The 16,527-nt window shown below is 39.0% G+C and overlaps 1 protein-coding gene across 6 annotated transcripts in view; it reads right to left on the bottom strand.

Annotated features, from left to right (window-relative positions):
• The window catches only part of PRUNE2 (prune homolog 2 with BCH domain), a 288,030-nt gene that overhangs the window by 33,050 nt on the left and 238,453 nt on the right, over window positions 1-16,527 (bottom strand). For all 6 annotated transcript variants that reach the window (XR_010729070.1, XR_010729071.1, XM_066257053.1 and 3 more), the window contains 3 exons: window positions 12,552-12,631; window positions 9,175-9,375; window positions 1,052-1,219 (listed from right to left, as the gene is read on the bottom strand). Coding sequence is in view for 4 of the 6 variants with exons in the window: in XM_066257053.1 (XP_066113150.1) it covers window positions 1,052-1,219; window positions 9,175-9,375; window positions 12,552-12,631 (449 nt within the window). In the remaining 2 variants the exon portion in view is untranslated. The remainder of the gene's footprint in view (window positions 1-1,051; window positions 1,220-9,174; window positions 9,376-12,551; window positions 12,632-16,527) is intronic.

Below are 16,527 nucleotides of genomic sequence, written 5' to 3'. Positions count from 1 at the left end.
CAGTGAAACAGGAAGAAGGAAGGTCATGGTCCAGGACACCCACTGGCATTTTCCTTCACCGTCATGGTTCGAGTCCATGGGTGGTCAGATACCTACCTGCGGGTGGAAAAGCCTGGGAATGGAAAGTGAAAAATGTACTGGTAGAGGGAGATTTGGTGGAAAAAAAAGAAAGTCCTGCTGCCAGCAGAAAACAAAAGCTAATGTTGCCCCAAGATACCTATTTCCCTGTCCTTGTTAAGGAAGAGAGAACAATGTTTGCCTGGTCGGTTTACACTTTCCTGCAGCAGCAGAGAGGCCGGGGAGTTTGCAGGAAAAAAGTGCATGCAGCAGAAAAATTAAACAGTATGTATGTTTTCTGAAGTTGACAATGCGTTAAACATGTTGCTTGTGCCCATCTGACTCTGTGAATCCCAAGTCAGTCAAGCCAAGACTCTGGAGCTCCAAGAAGGCACTGGAAATACAAAACACAGCTCTTCTCTGTCCTCGTCCCTCACTAAGAAAGTGGGGGCTTTGGCTGGAACTGGCTGTTGTCAGGCAGAGGTGGAATGGAGTTTATAAAATAGTCAGTTTCAGGTAGGGAGGAAAAATGATAAGGCTGAGTTTTAAAAGATTTCCTAAAGCTTCTGAAGAGGATTCAAAAAAATATTTTGTAATTAGAAGCAGTTCCGCTGTAGGGTTCTTAGTACAGGCTATGGTATGGTCTCAAAGACTATTTGGTTAAACCCTACACCGAATTCAAATGAATTCCGAACAGACATCATTAAATTGGACAACTATGGCTTTCAAGAAAATTGTACAGAAGATGACAGCTATCAGATATGTGATACAAAAAAGCTATTTTCACATTGGAAAGGTATCTTTGTATACTAGGTTTTCCCATGTTTATGGAATTGAGTGTGAAGGCATATATTTAAGCTCTACAGTCCCCTGAACATTGACTGTCCAAGAGAGGCTTTGGGGTGTCATGCTGCAGAGAACCCCAGTTTCATTTTCTAATAAAAAATATAGCAACCCGTTCCCCAGTTCCCAGGTTCACACAGAGCTTGACTACCTCCGTGAGAAATGACCCTCCGGTAGGGCTCGATGACCTTCATGTCAATCCGCTGCTCCTGTTCTCCAATCACCACTGTCCTCCACAGCCGGTTGTCCTCCCGCTCCTCTTCTGCTGTATATTCTGGAATGGACTCGGACTCTTGGCCAGAATCTTTGTTGAGATCCTCTGCAAACGAAGCACAGAGACAGGCTGAAGGAGCAAGACCTTTACAGTTGAGGCAATTCAACAACCAGCTGTCTCCTGGCGGAGCCAACCTGAGTGAACTCTCTGTTGTGTAAAAGACAGCAGGCCTTTCTGATGGGGGACAGGGCTATTTGACAGATCCAGATAATCTTGTTCCTGTTGGGCCACATTTGCTGGTGTATCCTGAGTAGTCAGAGTCATAGTATTTTGATGATGATACCACTGGCTTAGACTCCACTCTAGGGTTCTTACAATGGAGCTGAACCTCCTTCCCTATTGGGAGCACATACATTTTATATACTTCCTATGGACTTTTCAAAATATGCTACAGTACAATCTTAGAGTAAGCAAGAAAATATCTTTGTAGACCAGGTATGTTCCAAGGCCAAAAATTCTGAAGACTCCTATTTGTGGGTACATAAGGCAATAAAAAAGTCCACTGAACATCTTGGGGGAGAAATTTACTATCCACTCTTGTGCATCCAGAAAGGGTAATCCTGTTAAGTTTTTTAAAAGAATAAGCAGCAATTTCTATTTTTACTTCAAGTACTACCAGAGTTTAACAATGATTATCCTTTACAGGCTTAAGTAATTTGAAGGAAAAAATTATTTATAACTTTCAAAATAACTCTTTGAGATATTATCTATCTTATTTTTCCATTCATGAAAAAAAATGACCTTTGATATATTTGTATGCTTTTTATGGGACTTTGATAGTAATAGCAATACTTAAAGTATTCACCATGTGTTGGGAACAGTAGTGGGTATTATGCTAAATATGCCGATGCAAAAACTAACTGAAGTAGTTACCTCAGGTTACAGAGTCGTAAAGCAAATATAGTCAAACCTTTACCTTTTCTACTCTCCTAAGCTATCCCATTGTAACTTGAATGTGTGATTGTCTCATTATCATTTATTTTACTAAGAGGCTGTGAGTTCCTTGGGCTAAGAAACTGTGCCTGAACTACCTTTAATATTTATCTCCACATTTAGTTTGGAAACCTGCACTGAACACTCAATAAAAATGGAAGGGTGAGTCAGTAAATAAAACTTGGACAAATTCCTGGAATATAGGTAATCTGTAAGAAAGCTACAACAAAGCCATTATGTTCCGGAAGGTTCCACTATGACTTAGAATAGTAAAATAAAGGCCAGTTGGGAAGCATTCCTAGGCTTTTTTGCCAACACCAACAGCTACCACCACCTACAGAGCCTCGTCTCACTGTGCCCTCCTCTGTGTTCCCACCAGCATTCAGCAGCTTACCAAGGATGGAAAGGAGCAACCTTTGGCTTCAGATCAAGCACCGTGTCACTTGTATAAATACATCCATCTGCACATGGAATCCCTTCCTGCTTCTCCCATCCTACTTGGGTCAGGGCCCTTGGATGCTTATCTTAGCGTCCTTCCTGGGACCCTGTTTTCCATCTGGTTTCTGTGCCCTCAGAATTCTGGGCTCTGATGTCCTCTGAGGCTCCTGTACACACACGTGCTCACTCCTGCAGTGAACTCCTCATCCACCAAATCCTTCTTCATCCTGTTTCAGACTTTTGGGCTCAAATTGGCCCTGGTGATCTGTTTGGGCTTGTTTTCTTTTGTTTTCAGCATGCTCTAATAAAGTTACTTCATTTAAAAGTTTTGTACATTGTAATCTTTTTTCTCAGTATAATCGTAAAGCATGCTAATAAAAGTATGCACACTATAGAAATTGTTTGGTATGTATTTGTCTTTCTATGTACATGCGTGCACACTACGCTCTCCCCAAAATATGATTACACCAGATGCTCTACATGTTCTATACACACTGCTCTACAGTGTGCTTCTCTAATAATATTACATAGGTTTCTCTTTGTCTCATGAATATAAAGTCTTCTCATTTTAAAAGTAGCTCTAGAGCAGGGGTAGTCAACCTATTTTTTACCTACCGCCTACTTTTGTATCTCTGTTAGTAGTAAAATTTTCTAACTACCCACCGGTTCCACAGTAATGGTGATTTATAAAGTAGGGAAGTAACTTTACTTTATAAAATTTATAAAGCAGAGTTACAGCAAGTTAAATTCTATAATAATAATTACATACCAAGTACTTTATGTCAGATTTTCGCTGTTTGGCAGAATAAATCTTTATAAAACAATTTACTATAGTTAAAGCTATCTTTTTATTTATATAAATACTTTGGTTGCTCCACTACCACCCACCATGAAAGCTGGAATGCCCACTAGTGGACCAGGTTGAATAACACTGCTCTAGAGCATTCCATTTTACTAATGTCTTTTAGTTTATAAATCCCATAGTGATGAGATTTTACTTGTATTTCATTTTGTTGTTGTGCCTTAGAAAGAATTTGCCTCAGTAACTATCTTTGTACAGGTATCTTATCTCATTTGTGTACTTATTGCTATAGACTAAGTTTCTAGCAATGGAATGCTGGATCAGAAGGTGTAAACACCTAAGGTTTTCATGAACATTTTTACCTTGAATATATCACACAAAAGTAGGTGAGAGTTTCTGTTTTCTCACACACTCAAAAACACTGGAGCTTATCTAAATTTTTAACTCATGACAATTTAGGGTAAAACCTGTCTCTTCATTGTTTGCATTTGAATTTATTTAGTTACTAAAGAAGTTGAGTATTTTGAAGTGTTTATTGGTTATTTATATATATTTCTCTCATTGACAGGGAATACTCGTTGTCCCTTACCTATTGTCCTTATGGATTGTTGGATTTCTTTATATAGAACATTGTCATATATTAAAATTATCTTTCTGCCTTACGTTTACCTTTTAAATTTGTGGGGTTTTTCCAAATAAGAATATACTATTTTATGTAGTTGACTGTTAACCTTTATCTTTATGTTGTCTGATTATTTGTATCATAAGAAAAGACATCTCTACCTTAAGAGTACATATGTATACTCACATATTTTCCTATACTTTATTTAAAAAACACAACAGGATTATTGCTAATTTTGGTATAAAAGTGTGAGGCTGGGCCTTTTTATGAAATGTTACTGCGAATGTTTCAGAGGGTGAGAGCAGCCCTTGCGGGTTCCTTCTCCTTCCCCACCTCTGAGAAACGATGCAAATGGGCACAGGAAACTATTGAAGGGCGGTGGGTACAGTACATTCTCTTAGGGTGCTCAATTTCAGCGGTCCACAATATAAGCTAGTATGAAGTCAAGCTAGCTTTATTAACTTCCTTGAAGTAGCAATATCCCCCCTTGATTTTAAGGATTCTGCTATAACTATAAATTACCATCCTACCATTAGCCATCATTTCTTCACTATTTTGAAATTTTTCAGGTCTCAGTTAACTTTCTACGACAGGCCCATAAGATTTAGTTTTTGGTATCATGCTGTCTTCACTGAGAAATGCTTGACTTTCTTTGCTTCCTTTTCTCAATAACAATTTTTTTTTCCACTGGTAACTGTTAAAGTCAATTAAGCCCTAGTACACAGGGGAATAATCAACTTGAACATTCCTTTTTCTTTTTGTGTGTAAAATTATTCAGTATACCAGTTCCTGAATGCCTTGTGCTGCTATACAGACCACAGTGCAGAATCCATTGTTGGTATCATTATGAACTAACTAGAGATGACATCAGCTGTGGGCTTCCAATAGGGGACCTACATCTAGGAAAGGTGACTAGCTGTCTATATTGTGATTTTGCACTGATAATGTAAATAATTTTAGAAGACATTATGTTTTTAACTTTTTTGTGTGTTAGAGGAAAGACATCTTGTATACAGTTAATAAGTCTTTAAAGTTTTTTGGAGACAAAGAGCAGGTAGGCATTAAATTTGAATGCAAAAACTAAGCGTACAAAACTACAAAGAAAAATCATTCCTTCAGACCATACCGTAACAGCACAAGTTTGCTTGTGGGTAAGATAAAATAAGATAGCATTTGATTAGTTTATATGCAGAGTTCAAACATGGAATTGATTTTATAAACTGATTGCCAGCAGGCTGTGAAAATAATGGAATACCATAGATAGAGAAGTTGAATGAAGTGACTCTATCTTGAAAAAATGTTGGGTTGCCTTATTCCCACAGAAAACTATCTGTCACCAGAGGATAGTTTCAGAAGAGGTGGCTTAAATGGGTCACTGAACATTACTTAGGAAGAAGTAATATAAATGCACATTGAGCATTCCTTATAATGTTCTTATTAGAAATACTCAGGCTAAAAGTCTCTATCGTTTTTTCATTTCCTTATGAAATGCCTTTGCTGAGATCTGAATTATGGTAAAAATAACTGCGGTTGGTTTAGAAAACAGAAATAGGTCATCATTTTTTCTGGCCTTTGGATATATTGAAGTTTCTAAGATTAGTATAATAAAGCATTAAAAAGAAACCTCAGATCTCCCTTAATACAAAGATTGATCTCCCAACTCCTTCACTATCTATACATTTCTGATATCTTTGTACTTGTAAATATATTTTAAAAAATCAAACCTTATATCAGTACTTTAGATGATATTTCCCTACTATTTGGACATAATATTAAATAAAATAACTTGAAAGTAAAGACCAATTTAACATCCTTTGAAAGTGAAATCCAAAATCTTTTCAAAAGAAAAATCACATTGTAGGCAAATAACTTAGCAGTAAAAATGGTCCTCAGCGACTATGTAAAGCACAATGGGGGGGGGGTTGTTATCAGGCTCTTAGACTATCAGATATATTAGCTAAATCTAGTAAAAGACTCTGTCCTATTCATTGTCAGTATATTTATGGAGAAGCAGCCTGGCCCATGAGCCAAGGACAACAACTCAGGGTTTAAGTGCTGGCTCTGACATTTACTAGCTATGTGACCTTAGATAAATTACTTAACCTCTCTGTGCCTCAGTGTTCTCATCTTAAAATAGAGAAACATAATACCTATTCACAGAGTTGACATGAGGATTAACATGGGTCATGTTTTTAAAGTACCTAACATGGATCTGGGCACATAGTAAGCACTATGGAAGTGTTCATTAAATAGAATAAATTACTGACCAAATACTTTTGAAACACTGTGCCTTAAAATTTTCAATTTTGCTTAGAATGTATATGCTTAGTGCAAAATGCTCACATAAGAAACTCAAAACATATGCAGCTTTCAAGCATTTATTTCATACTTTGGGATTAAAATATATTCCATTCCTCTTAACACAGTCATTTATCCATGTCTACATGCTTAGACAATATAGCTATTCAGATGTATTTTGTGTTTTTATGTCTAATGTTTTTGTTTGTTTAAAACAGTGTCTAAATATACATCTTTCATTTGAGAATCAGGGTGGATTTTAATATTCAAGTTATATTAAAATTCTGTCCTTTAAATTGAAGACCTAAAAGTAGGGTTGTGGCTGTTAAACTGGTCCTTTCAGCATAACTGTGTCAAATAAAAGAACTATGTCAGCAAGTGGCAGCTTTAATTACCAGTGTGTTCAGCCACTACCACTTTGCTTGGCAGTTTTACTATTTATAAAAATAGAAGTTTCAGATGTGGTGTGATACAGCTCCCCGGGGCAACAGAAAATACAGAGGAGGAGAGGGAGGGACCGCAGGGTCAGGCCAGAGCTGTCTTCTGTGGGGCTGTAAATCAAGGCATGAGCCTCACATGGGAGAATATCTTAGCAGGGAGAGGGCTGAGGTGTCCGGGGGCAGCCAGGGCAGCCAGGGGCAGCTGGGATGGATGGAGCAGCTGGGGAAGTCTCTGAGATGGTAGAAAAGAATGTGAATTCAAGACCTTTTGCCTCTTACTTGTGTATTTCAACCTATAGAGTCTAATACCCAGGCAACTATAGAAATTCAAAAGCATAACAAAAATACAATAGTTTAGCCACTTCTTTTTTTTTTTTTTTTAGCTCGAGGAGATAAAGCCTTATGCTCTGTGAAGGCAGGGTCTCGACCTGTGCTGGTCATGCTTGTAAACCCAGTGGCTCAACAATCATTGGTTGAATTAATTCACTAATTTGATGAATTACCAAATTTTCAAATTATGTTCTCCTATGAATGACGCTGCTGGGAATAACATGGCTTTAAAAGTCAGGGCATCATTTAATAATGGCATTTATTTTTTTAGTGAAGTTCTTTTATTTACTTATCTTTGCTAAATTTACATAAACTAACAAACAAAACAGACACAGACATAGATACAGAGAACAGACTGACAGCTGTCAGGGGGAAGGGGGTGAAAACGATGAAGGAATTAAGAAAACAAAACATACACCTCAGAGACATACAGCAGCCTGTTGGTTACCATGGTGAAAGGGGGGAGGGGAGGTCGAGGATGAGAAGGGGGATAACGACTGATGTGAGGTACTCAGACTTGGGGTGGGGAACACAGCACAATAACGGTGTTTCTAAGTGATTTTAAAGAAGATTTTTTTTTTCTTTATTCATTTTTAAAGAGGAGAGAGAGAGGGAGAGAGAGAGAGAGAAGGCGGGAGGAGCTGGAAGCATCAACTCCCATATGTGCCTTGACCAGGCAAGCCCAGGGTTTTGAACCGGCGACCTCAGCATTTCCAGGTCGATGCATTATCCACTGCGCCACCACAGGTCAGGCGATTTTAAAGAAGATTTAAAAACATTTTAAGAAAATATTTCATTTTGAGAGGAATTTTTACACAGCAGCAAAGCAACAGCTGTGGTCAAGAGTCTCTCAGTCTCTAACTCAATGTGATGAAGTCAGAGAGTGCCATCCTATGGAACAGAAACAATGTGATGCCACTTGTACATATTTCTTTTCCTTTGAGAATTTCAAGATTTATTTTTTAATTGAACTTATTGAGGATGCATTGGTTAATAAAATGATACAGGCTTCAAGTGTACAACTCTACCACACATCACCCGTATGTTGTACTGTGCGTTCACCACCCCAAGTCAAGTCTCCTTCCATCACCATTTACCGCCCCACATTTACCCTCTTCTCCCCCCCCCCACCCTTTTCCCTGGAGCAATCATCATACTGTTTCCTTTTACTTAATCACTTCACATTTTCCCCCCAGCCCCCCAACCCTCCTCTCCTCTGAGAGATGTCAGTCTGTTCTCTGTATCTATAAGTCTGTTTCTACTTCAAGTTTATTTTGTTCACAGGATTCCCTAATAAAACCAATTCTACTGAGCAAGAGGAAAAACTAAAATGAGACTGATATTCATGCTAGCAGTGTCTGTGTTTGATCCAGCAACTACATCTAGATCAACAGAGATTACGTCTCCTTTTCTTATTCTTCCCCACCATACCCTCCTCTATCCATCCTGTTTTCCTTGTTATCAGCAATATAACAACAAACATAATCAAGTCTCTGCCCTGATGGCTCAGACATTCTAGTGGGGAGAGAAAGACAATAAACAAGCAAACAATTAGTTAAATGATACAATTCCAATTAGTGATACATGGAAAATAAAATGAGTACTGGGCTAGGAAGTGACTGGGTGGTGGGGTGGGAATAAGGACCACCTTTGATTATAGAGGTCAAGGAAGGCCTCGCTGTGAAGGTGACATCTGATTAAGATCTGAACAAAGAGAAGAAAACGGCCACTAGGAATCTGGGAGAAAGCATTTCAGACAGTGGGAGCTTGTACAAAGAAATTGGTAAGCTCTGATTTCTCTGCTTCAAATTTTATCTTCCAGATTAAATTCTTTTTCTCTGCAAACCCAGCCCCGGTTTTCTTACAACATAGCATATAACAGCTTTCTTTCAACCCCAATGCCTAGCACAGGGCCTGGCATAAAGCAGGGGTTTCACAAAAGAGCAACGCCTATGTGTGATCTTTATCAAGCTCGGAACTGTCAATCGCAGCCACCTATAAGCTAAGATACATACAGAAGCTACTAGATATCACAGAAGAGAGCCACCAGTAACAAAATGGAGGTTTGTTATTCATATCAGTTAGATAAATCTTTCAATTTTCACATAACTTTGGCTTTGACAATTTGGCAACTTACCATGTCCAGTGTATTCAAAAGAATCGGCTTCATCAGGGGTATCAAGTTCATCCACATTGATATCAATTTCATCTGGACTGTCCAGGTTATCATCAGAGAGAACAGATCCTTCACTCTGATCCAGAGAAAGATTGATATTTGGGGCTGTGAGCTTGATTCTCTGAGGATGAGTGTCATTAAGATCCAGAGAATTAGGAGGTTCTAAAGAAGAAACAGATTAATAACATCAAGTATTATTAGATCATATACACGGCTGCCAAGAGTTGGCATGGGCTCCAGCAGAAAAACATTTTTAAAGCCCTTTCAGCAAAGGCAGACCTGGTTAAAAAAAATCCTGAAATGGGAATTGGACCCCCCTTTTGACTCCCAGGCCCCAGTGCTAGCTTGTCCCAGCCACATCAGCTCTGGCCATGTAGAAACAGGAAGTGGGAGCCACTGCTCAACGGGCAGAAAACTAGCTTTTAGAACTGCCATGTTCAGGTTTGATAATTTGAAACTGATATAATAATGAATTTAATTTTTATGGTGCATATTGTATAAGAAAAACAGTTAAGCTTACATATACAGTATCTGATAATGGTTCATGTAGACTTTACTCTTAAGAAATGGAGGGTTAGAACTGCATCTCTTATGTTCACAGAGATTCCCAAAATTCTTTGCTCCAGTTTCTGACAACTCTGTGTATGATGGGCAGTTGTTTCTTTGGCTTTCTCTTTCTTTTCTTTTCTTTTCTTTTCTTTTCTTTTCTTTTCTTTTCTTTTCTTTTCTTTTCTTTTCTTTTCTTTTCTTTTCTTTCTTTCTCTCTCTCTCTCTCTCTCTTTCTTTTTTTGTGACAGAGACAGAGGGAGACAGAGAGAGGAACAGACAGACAGGAAGGGACAGAGACGAGAAGCATCAATTACTCGTTGGGGCACCTTAGTTGTTCATTGATTACTTTCTCATATGTGCCTTGACCAGGGTGGGGGTGGGGCTACAACAGAGCAAGTAACCCCTTGCTCAAACCAGATGAGCCTGAGCTCAAGCCAGCACCTTGGGGTTACGAATCTAGGTCCTCCTTGTCCCAGTCTGATGCTCCATCCACTGCGCCACTGCCTGGTCAGACTCTTTATTTTTAATAAAACTGAGGTATCCTCCCAGGTTATATTTTTTTTGATCAAGCAGTTATTACCTCTTATACTTGTGGAGGTAGCACCTACATTTTAATTGTAATATGTATCTTGCCACTAATGAGTCATTCATTTAACAGGAGAAGAGCCATGGAAGTTTTTAATCAAGTTGATCTCAACTGAGTACTCCTAAAAGTAGAAATTTCACTATTTATTATCACAAAGTATTTTGAAAGCCATCTGATATACCTCTCAATTCTGGAATTCAAATCTGGTTTTGTCCTAAGGAAGTTGACATTCTTTTCTTTTCTTCCTCCTTCATTCCCTCCCTCCCTTCTTCCCTCCCTCCCTCCCTCCCTCCCTCCCTCCCTCCCTCCCTCCCTCCCTTCCTCTCTCTCTCTCTCTTTCTTTCTTTCTTTCTTTCTTTCTTTCTTTCTTTCTTTCTTTCTTTCTTTCCTTTCTGATGAGATAGAGAGAGGTATAATGGGAACAGACAGGAACAGACATACAGGAAGGGAAAGAGAAGAGAGTATCAACTGTTGTTGTGATACTTTAGTTGTTCATTGATTGCTTTCTCATATGTACCTTGATCCAGGGGCTCCAGCCAAGCCAGTGACCCCTTGTTCAAGCCAGAGACCTTGGGCTCAAGCCAGCAACCTTTGGGCTCAATCCAGTGACCATGGGATCATGTAGATGCTCCCAAGCTCAAGCTGGGGACCCCACACTCAAGCTGGTGAGCCTGCGCTCAAGCTGGATGAGCCTGTGTTCAAACAGGTGACCTCAGGGTTTCAAACCTGGGTCCTCAGTGTCCCAGGTTGATGCTCTATCCACTGTACCACTACCAATCAGGCAGCACTGATTTTTGCCATTAAGATGTTCTGTATAGAACATCACCCAAACTCTGTTCTGTGAAATGTCTTTATATATATTACTTGAAAAAAATTTCTATGATCAATAAGTTTGGAAAACAGTGGATTTCTATATTACAGAAATTCTCAGAGGTACCATCCAGAAGAAATTTTATAATAATAGAGATGTTAAGAAATTGAAATAAAGTTAATGCAACTAAAAAATTGAACTTTTTATTTTAAATTTTAATTAATTTAAATAGCCACATGTAGCTAATTACTACCATATAAGATAGCTATATAGCTTTAGTGCCTTTGTTATTATTATTATTTTTTCTTCTTTTCCAAGTGAGAGGAGAGGAGCTAAAGAGACAGACTCCCACATGAGCCCTGACTGAGATCCACTTGGCAACCTTCGTTTGGGGCCAATGCTCTGCCCATCTGGGACCATGCTTGCAACCAAGCTATTATTAGCACCTGAGGTGAAGGCTTCATGGAGCCATCCTCAGCACCAGGGCTGGTTCACTCAAACCAATTGAGCCATGGCTGCAGGAAGTGAAGAGAGAGAGAGAGAGAGAGAGAGAGAGAGAAGGGGGAGAGGTGGAGTAGCAGATGGTCGCTTTTCCTGTGTGCCCTGACCAGGAATTGAACCCAGGACATCCACACACCAGGTTGATGCTCTACCATGGAGCAAACCAGCCAGCCAGGGCCACCTTTATTATTTTAAAGTGCATTGTGAACCTTGAAGAGTGGAATAGACATACAGGGCTACCATGCTTACTTGGTCATAGACCATTTAAAAATAATTATGTCACATGACTAGTATTTTGAAGAATGCCCTTAAATACTTAGACAAAAAAAATTTTTTTTAATTCTTTCTTCCTATTCTATGTTAGGCTTGGCTGCTAAGGTCAGGATTCAGAATCTTGGTATGACCCTGAAGCTGGTACAGTGCAAAGAGGTGTTCATAGCACAAAGTAGAAGTCATACAGATTGCAAAAGAACATTTAAAATTCCTGTTTGAATATGCCTTGGGTTGTAAACCCTTAGAGTATAGGGTTTTTTCTTTCTTTTTAATGATCAGGTAATTGAGCTTTCTTGATACCACATTTCTAATTCTAAACATTCTCACACTTAGATGTTAGAATTTGGTATTATAATATATAGTACCCAGTAATTACAGGTACTGAAAAACACTGGCAGGTAAGGTCATGGCCCAGGATATAAAAGGCAGCCCATACTAGTGAGAATCAATTTTCAAGCCAACCCTGAAATCAACCAAAATGAGCCTCAAATCTTCTTCACACATATTTCCCCCCCTCTCTTCACAAGTTGGGTGCATAGGAAATAGTTCTCTCAATGAATAATAAAAATGTTTAAATATAGAACACCGCTAAAGAAAATGAACAGGTGCTCCTCTCACCAGGCCTCATATCAGCAGCACTGGGGCTCAACATTCCCTCCTCAAAGTGGATGTCCATTTCTGCATCCTCTGCCAGTAGTCTGAAAAAAACAAAAACAAAGCAAGAGTGTATCAAGTTGTACAGGGTTTAATTTTCTTTAAAACGGAAACCCAGAGATTCCAGGGTAACATTTTTAATTCACTTGGAATAAATCAAATATGTGTATTGAATCCACTGTACGTGGCCGCAAATTAGAATGAAGACTTTCTCGATGAGAACCATGGACACCCGTGTTACTCTGCAGGCCACATGCCACCTCTCACTTCTCCTTCCAGCTCAGCCCAGTAAACACATCCCAAGTAAAAAACTCGGAAACAGGAAAAGCAAATCACTAATAAATATACTTCAGAGGGTACTTAATATATATTTTTCAACAAGCAGCAGTATATGTGCTTTGGAGTAAAGACAGACCTGACCTTGCACATATCTCTTTCTCTGTGTAAATCTGAGTATATTCCTTAAATGTCTGCAGGCAGAGAAAAGCATACTCTACTGGTCTTACTTTCTTTATTTGTAAAACCGGATATATACCACCTACCTCACTGAGTTGTTGAAAGATTAATCAATGACTGTGTGAAGTACCTAGCATTCCTAAGAAGGCATCAACTCATGTTATATATTTTCCTAAATTCTTTGAAAATTTAAAAATTTACTATGAATTTCATATTGGTGAAGATGGTTCTAGTCATGAGTTACCCTCTCTTCTGTCTAATCAATGCTGAGCCCAGGGCCATTTACATTAGTCCAGTTGGTAAGACAAATGTAGGGGAATAGAAAAATACTGAGGAAAATTGTGACAACTTTCTATGCTCCTGCAGGAAACTAACCACTGTTCACAGTCATTTCCCCTTGACTTATTTTCATTTCTCATCCCTCCTTTAGTAAATCCCCACTAATCATGATAATGTTTTTTCTTCTAGTTGGCTTCTACATAATATCACTCATTTAGAGTAAGTCCTTGCGACATAGGCAGTAACCTAAATTTAAATATAATAAACCTCAGTGTTAACGTTCTAAATTTAGTCCCTTCCTTTCTCTCCTATTGAGTTGTCTCTCCACTTCAATCTGGGTCTCCCAAACATTTGGAGTTTGCTTTATATAGATGGTCAAATTCTCCAAGATCTAAGTCAAAACGTTTACTGTCAATAGCACTATGATGAAAACAAAATTCTATATCTCTAGTGATAACTGTACATCTTCATTTATTCAACAAATACGTATTGAGTGTCCACTATGTGTTGAGGATTTAGAGGAACAAATAAGTCCAGCCTCATTCTTGTGGTGGAGGTGGGATGACAAGGTTAAAATAATGACTGTCACCAATAACTTACTGCTGCTTCCTGAGAGAAGTAAATGCTTGTGTCTTTACTCATCAACCTCACAGACCCCTTCGAAAACATAACCTCAGGGAGTTTCTTTCTCAGTATATTTGCTGTGGATTCTACCCTGTATGTTCTCTAAAATGAGTCTTGCACCCTAATGGAAAAACAGTGAGCAAGAGATTGGTGTATGAGTCAAAAGCAATAATATCTTGGCAGGATCAAGGTAATCTGTACCAAATACAGACAGACCACACAGACTAGCAGCAAACCAAATTGTTCATTGGTAGAGGTGGGAGTAGTGAGAAAAAAAGAAAAAAGGCCATCCTACATTGAGCCTTAGTTCTGAAAGTCGTGGGACCCAGAGGGATAGATGTCTGGGATTCTCATACTGCTGTCATTTTTCAGATTTTTTTACAATGATCCCTTGTCATCTGAAGTTTTCTGTCTGTGTTTTCCTTGACATTAACACTCACTGCAGTACCTGTAAAGTGGCAAAATGCTGCTGTTAAAAGCAGCTGGAGGTCCTTGCCAGTGGCTCAGTGGATAGAGCATCAGCCTGGTGTATGGATGTCCTGGGTTCAATTTCCGGTCAGGATACACAGGAGAAGTGACCACCTGCTTCTCTCCCCCTTCCTCTTCCCCTTCTTTCCCTCTTCCCCTCCTGCAGCCAGTGGCTTGATTGGTTTGAGCATGGCCCTGGGCACTGAGGATAGCTCCATTGGAGCATATCAGCCTCAGGCACTAAAAATAGCTCAGTACTTGAGCATTGGCCCCAGACAGGGTTGCTGGTCAGAGTGTATGAGTCTGCCTCGCTATCTCCCCTCCTCTCAGCTTATAAAAAAAAGAGTAGCTGGATTAAAATCTTAGTTCTATCACTTGCACATGGCAAGTTATTCAGTTTCCTCTCCAATAAAAGAGGAAGGATGTGCAATGCCCGAAAATAACACTGAAGGGAAAAAAATGTTATCTGTTGTTATTGGAGTGCTTTTTGCCATCTATTTTATATAACTGCGGTCTTCATTAGCCTTGCAACTTTATGAGGACAGGAGCCATGTCTGTCTCCATTATGTCTCCAGCACCTGGTAGAAGCAAGTCCCTGATAAATATGTGTTGAATTGAATTATCCAGATTGAAATACCCAAAATGCACATATACATTATTTTCTGTAGTCCTCCTCCTACAAGTCAACCTAAAAGAGATATAACTAAATAAAAAGATAGCATATCATTACCTGCCTGGTAGAACACATAAGGGTACTGGCCTTAACTCCAAAATAAACAGAAAGGGTTTTTAAGTAGATAGAGAGTATCAGTCTTAATTTGTTGTAGGCTTTGTTAATGTTTGTAAGTTATAGGCAATATCATGGAATAATTGAAAGAATCTAGCTGTGAGGTTATATGTATATAGTTCTAGGTTTTAGTTCCACTGTGAGTATTGATAAGCTGATTAACTCTGAGAAAATGAACAAACCATCCTTGTGATTTTAAATGGAGATAGTGAATACCTAACATCACAGTAACTGTGGAGACTTGAATATATATAAAAGTACTCTGTAAAGTATAAAGCATTAAGTTGAAGGCATTACTTTCATTTTTAACATAACAGCAGAATCAGTGATTTAATTGAAGTATGTGTCATGGTTGGACAAAATGTAACTAAGGTTATTATAATTTAGGTATTTTCCCCGATGATGGAAAATTTCAGTACTGCACACATCGCCACAGAGCCTGTAAATGCCACTGAACATTATTAGTGAATGGAGCCTTTGTCTCTCAATATTCCTTTGCAACACAGAGCAGAGACCCTGTCTGGAAGGTGCTGGAAAGCCAGAGATGGCCTGCTTGGAGGGAGGTGAAAGCTGAAGGCTATAATCAGGGAGTGACAGGAGGAGAAGCATGCCCACACTCATGAATATTGCAGAGGGCCATGGGGACGTTTTAGGAAACCCCAGGGACAGAGATAAAAAGCTGAACCCAAGTTGCACTGATTGTAAATACTTCAACCACATTCATACCTCAGGTCCGTAACTATTTGAAGAAATGAAGTGGTCAAACTGAGTACTTGGTGATTAAACAGGATGGAGTTTTACAATTAAAAATGGAAGCCTCTCTGTATCTGTTAAGTAGAAAATCAGTCCAGTGTGAAGGGGCATATTTCCTTATCGATCCACAGCAACAACTTAATTTGGGGTTTTCAGCATACAGAATGGAGCTACCAAAGAGGCTGAGGGAGTTATACACGCTTTCTGACCCTACTATGGCTGACCTTCCAAAGAAATGCTCAGCTCCATGTCTCCATCTAGAGGACTGAACCAGAACTATTTTTTACTGAATGATTTATAATCATTAGAAATCAAATATTTCATCAAGTGTTTCTAGATCTTGGCCTTTGGTGTACATGGCAAAATTGTACTTTCCTGCTCTCCTGTGAAATTACTGTGGCTATGTGACTTGCTTTCACAAATTAAATAAGAGTAGCAGTGGCAAATATCACTTCTGATTAGAAGAATTAGGAGCAAGTACCTTAGTGGCCAGAGAGGGGCTCTGGCAGGCTGTCGCTGGCTTACCATAAGGAGCTGAGGCCCCAACTAAAGCTGGTTGGATATGTGAACGAG

This window comes from Saccopteryx bilineata, chromosome 2, assembly GCF_036850765.1.
Source record: "Saccopteryx bilineata isolate mSacBil1 chromosome 2, mSacBil1_pri_phased_curated, whole genome shotgun sequence".
Taxonomy (NCBI): Eukaryota; Metazoa; Chordata; class Mammalia; order Chiroptera; family Emballonuridae; genus Saccopteryx; species Saccopteryx bilineata.
This window is presented reverse-complemented; position numbering and strand designations above follow the sequence as displayed.